At 39.7% G+C, this 5,237-nt stretch overlaps 1 protein-coding gene across 1 annotated transcript; it reads left to right on the forward strand.

The window, feature by feature from the left end:
- Nucleotides 1–1,385: 1,385 nt before the first annotated feature.
- LOC101309727 (histone-lysine N-methyltransferase, H3 lysine-9 specific SUVH4-like) lies at nt 1,386–2,603 on the forward strand. The gene has a single exon (XM_004298185.1). The coding sequence runs from the start codon at nt 1,386–1,388 to the stop codon at nt 2,601–2,603; it is 1,218 nt and encodes a 405-aa protein (XP_004298233.1).
- The last annotated feature ends 2,634 nt before the right edge of the window (nt 2,604–5,237 follow it).

Below are 5,237 nucleotides of genomic sequence, written 5' to 3' on the forward strand. Positions count from 1 at the left end.
CAAAAGTTCAATTTAGTTTTAATGACCTTCAACGGTTTTAGTTTGACATAAGCTGGACCGTTCAAGATCATTAAAACTAAATCAAACTTTTGAAAGCCTTAACGATCACCAAATCATATGAAATTTTGTAGAGGTGATCTACTCATATAGACCTAAGATATGAACGGTGGAGATGTAAAATTATAATCGGGAAGTTGGTGTAATGCCCTATCCCTATAAATGACTTAAAATAGGGATCCCTCATTGGAAGGGCCCTGATATACAGCCCCCTTAACTAGATCATTACTAATAAATTAAATTTGGTATATACTCATGTCCATATTAAGAGGGTAAGAAAATATTAATTGTTGGGGTTAACATTGTATTTTTACTTAAAAATAACATAACATGATTTTTTTTAATTCAATGATGTGTCTAGGTGATATGACATGCCACGTAAAATTAAAACCATAAATCTTAAGCCTTATTAAGACCCTCTAACACTATCTCACATATTAATGTATCTGATAAGACCAAGAACTATTTACCACTCCTGAAAGTTTCGGTAGCCTCGGCTAATCACTGAATAGGTTTTGATGAACCTGAAAAAATAAGGTGGGCAGAAGACAAATGATAACAATGAAACAAAAGACAGCCTCACTATTATAATTTCACAAGTCATCTCAAACTAGTCTTCAAACATACATCAACCATCATATAATCTTATGGTCTCGCCCTATATTCCTTCAAACTTTAAAATCGTGGACTTCGATTGATCGATACATCAGACAAAGTCTCTCCAGTCTCTAGCTAGCACCATCTTATATTATACGTGCAGCTAGCTAGATGTACAAAACAAGAATGACCATACACATTGCGATGGAATCACAACTACTTGAGATTATCAAACCCTACATTAGCATATTATTGAAGCACCTTAACACAGCTTTATGCGCGCACCTTAACGAATAACGCTGAACAAGAAGAAGGCAATAAACAACTCAAAAAGCTTCACCAAACCTGTAATTCAAACCAAATTTGAAACCAAAATCTTGCCGCCTATGCTTTGGGATCGAGTTTGGGAGGAACTGGCATAGGAAGACCTTGTAATTTTCAAAAAGATAAAAAGTTAAAAACAAATTACCAAATATTCATTCCCAATACATTTTGGTGTAATTTTCAAAGCACAATAAATACCCCAAAAGGTAATTGGGTGAAGAAGAAGAGAAATATACATAGTCTAGGGATGGTCGTCTCTCTCTTTTCTAAACCCTAGACCTCGACTCCTTGTAGGAGACGGAGCTTTATACATAGTTACGCCTCCATCTCACATCTTTGCCTCTCCCTCAAATCCAAATTTCAAAAATCCTCTCCTTCCCTTACTTCATTCCCAGGCCACAATTTCGATGGGCGAGCCTAGGGTTAGCCCCGGCCGACAAAACCGTCGGAAACGTATGTCATCACCGGATGCGAAGAAAGACGGTCGAAAGAAAGCTAAGGTCGACGGTGACCCAGACACTTCGGAGGTAAATAATCTAGGGATCAGCTGGTTTGCTCCTTTGACTGTTTTGAGCAACAGCTCTATTACCTCTATCAAAAAGTTTAGAGAAACCCGTAGAATTAACCATTTACTACGTACTGATGAGTTCCATTTGACTCGCAAGAGTCGACGGGATTTAGTTCAAGAGTCTTCTTCCAAGGTTGATGAGAATGATTTGCCTGGTTTGGTTTGTAATGATCTTTGTAATGGGAAAGAAAACTTATGCATCCCTGTTACAAATGAAGTTGATGACCCTCCTGTTGCTCCTGAAGAGTTTGAATATATCAGCTCCACTAGAGTTCCAAAAAATTTAGTGACTCCAGCGAGCGCTGAGGGATGTAATTGTAAAGGAAAGTGTACTGATACGAGGACTTGTTCTTGTGCTACTCTTAATGGCTCAATTTTTCCTTATGTTGGGAAAGCTGGTGGCGGCAGGTTGTTTGAGCCAAAGGCTGTTGTCTTCGAGTGCGGTCCGAACTGCGGCTGCGGGCCTATGTGTTTGAACCGCACTTCTCAGCAGGGATTGAAGTATAGGCTAGAGGTTTACAAGACACCTGATAAAGGCTGGGGTGTTAGGTCCTGGGATTATATTCCCTCGGGTGGTTATGTGTGCGGGTACACTGGTGTTCTAAGGAAGACCAGTGACCTGGACAATGTGTCTGGGAATGATTACTTTTTTGAAATTGATTGTGAGCATACAATGAATGGGATTGGCGTGAGGGAGAAGCGCCTTGGTGAAGTGCCGCCCATTGTAAATGGTCATATTGCCGGGGTAGATGGAGATGGCAAGTTATTAGAAGAAAGTGACCCCGACTATTGTATAGATGCTGCATCCAGTGGGAATGTTACTAGGTTCATCAACCATAGTTGTGAGCCAAATCTGTTTGTGCAGTGTGTCTTGAGTTCTCACCATGATGTTAAACAAGCTAGAATTGTCTTGTTTGCTTCGGAGAACATACCTCCCATGCAAGAGTTGACATATGACTATGGCTATGAGCTTGGTAGTGTCGTCGACACCGATGGAATAGTAAAGGAGTTACCTTGTTGTTGTGGTACCGCGGACTGTCGAAAGCGTTTGTACTAGCTTTTGTGCAATGGTCAGATAGTATTGGTATTGAATCCGCATGTGTGCTCTAATTTCTCAATGGAAGCAGATAGAGAAGCTTCTGATGAAACACCTGAAGTCCCGATACGTACTCGAAGACAAGGCATTATAGGAGAGTACAAGAAGGATGCACAACTTGGAGTGAGTTCAACTGTGGATCTCTATCTATCTGTGAGTTCTTCTTATACTCATTTATAGAGTTAATAACCATGGAGAACAAAGAAGCAATTTGATCAATAATCATAAAGTACTTTAAATGCAAGACATTTGTTGGTTAATTAGTTTGGTTTTTCTTTAAAGTTAGGGCAGAAACATAGAATCATGAATGCAGATGCAGCACCATTATTTTTTAGATTAAGGCCTCACTATAATTTGAACCATTAATTAACCAAGCAAGAACCGAAAATTATAGTGGAATAAATGTGAAATCTATGCCGCATGGAATTGGAAGCGGAAACGTGGAAGCGGAGTGTTTGAAAGTGCGGAAGCGTTTTTTTTTTCAAAATTTGTTGGAAGTGGAAACATTTTGGAAACGTCGGAATAAAATAATATATATATATATTTAATTATACAAAAATAAATAAATAGCAAATTGAAAGTCATATATTGTCAAATTCATAGCAAAATCAAAGTTATTGGAGAAGAGAAAGTTGACGTCCACGTCGAAGTTAGAGGTAAAATGCGACTATGGGAGATTGGGAGGAGCTAAGTGAATCATATTAGGTTTTAATCAAAACGACCAATTTGCCCGCGTTTCCTTTCACCCTTAGTAGCGCTTCCATAACGCTTCCAAAATACTTTTTTTCCGGAAGCGCGAAGCGTGATGGAAGGCAAGCTTCAGTGCTTCCTAGTGTGAAATAGAAATACGAGTTAGGATTCTTGAACTCTCATCATATCTGCTGGCAGCTGGATTCACATCTGTGAAAGAGACTTGGTATAATGGTATATAGTAAGAATCTAATTTGCAAGCATTTCATATATATTGATGACACCATATCTCTCATATATATCTTAGAATCGGAATGGAAGTTTTGAATTTTGTACGTAGCTACCAACATATTATTATTCTAGCTAAACAATACTGTTGTAGCATGTAATTCTTATACATGTCAGTGAGTTGTGCATTGTTGTTAGCTGTAGTCCCCTATTTAGATGAGGTAAAACCAGTCACACTGGAGCGGATTCAGTGCACCACCGTGCACTGGAACCAGTCATTTGTAGGTCACGTGAGGTAACGGAAAACGTTTGCTTGGTTGAGGCAGTGTTCGTCTTTCTGGGTTTCCAGCTTCTGCGTTCTCCTCGACCTCACTTCCTTCTCTAATCCCCAACAATAGATTGATTAGATTCAGATCGAACCATGGTCGTCAACGTCGTCTCTCGCCGTGTAAGTATACATCATCGCCGCCGCCGCCGCCGTTCGGCTCTGAAGTAGATCGAATCGAGGTCCGATCTGATCCCAAAATCCTTCTCCTCTTCGAAAAATTCTGACCCTTTTGGGAGTATATTCTCAGAAACTAAATTCAGCAATGCAGCAAGGTGGAAATAAATTTGGTTGGAGGGAGAATGTTCTTCAACATCGATTTCGGTCATGGATTTCTTCATTGCTGCACAGAGCTTTGAGCTTCTAGACATATATAAACAAGGAAAGCTTAATCTAATCTAATCAATTTGGGAGGATGCCTATTATGACGGAAACTAAAACAAAATTAAACAATTATCAAACTAAACAGATGAGGGAAAGCCATCATCAATGGCAGAAAGAGGGGAACTTGCAGAGAGGGAAGATAGAGAGGTAAAGGGAGAAGAGGAGGCGTCCCTATATATATATATATATTTTTTTTTTATTATTTAACAGTGTTAATTTAAACGTTAGTGCCACGTAAAAGATCAGATCAAATAAATAGCTGAGATTATATTTCGATTATTGATTCACTTGAACCATGGTACATAGAAGAATTTTCAAGGAAAATGAGGTTTTGTGTTTTGGAGGATGATCGAGGTTCTGGCACTACTTTTACAAGACAGTATTGGGTGGCGTACGTGGTTGTGTTTGGTTCTGTACCATGCCCTAACGCGGGAGTGACAGCATCAAAAAGCTATGTGCTGCCTCGGCATTGGGGACTCATCCTAGGAAGGCTTCGACTTTGTTTTAGGTCGTTTTTGACGTTTTTGGGTTGCGTCGTAACATAAGTTACGTTGGCATGGGTTGTAAGTTTGTAACAAAAAGGTCGCCGCGTTTGCTCCTTAGAGCACATGCAGCAAAGGATTAAAAGGTTGGGTTGGAATGAGGGGTGGACAGAAAAATGAATGCAGCGGTTAGGAATTCATCTGGGTTAGCTATGGGTCCCACATGGGTCCTAGCTAACCGGGACAAGACATGGATCAATCCTCAGTCTATGGTCTGGGCTAACTGAAATCGCGAGGCCGGTATTGAATCATCCACACCTCATCCCACTTGTTGCACACCCACATGCGTTTGTCTAAAGAACTGCCACCACACCGGGAAAAAAATATGGACCTTTACATCTTGATCTAACGGCTAACATTTAAAAGCAACGGAAATATAATTTTTTTATTAGAAGAGCTAACCCAACAGAAACATTATGAACAAAT

Source organism: Fragaria vesca, linkage group LG4 (assembly GCF_000184155.1).
Source record: "Fragaria vesca subsp. vesca linkage group LG4, FraVesHawaii_1.0, whole genome shotgun sequence".
Lineage (NCBI taxonomy): Eukaryota > Viridiplantae > Streptophyta > Magnoliopsida > Rosales > Rosaceae > Fragaria > Fragaria vesca.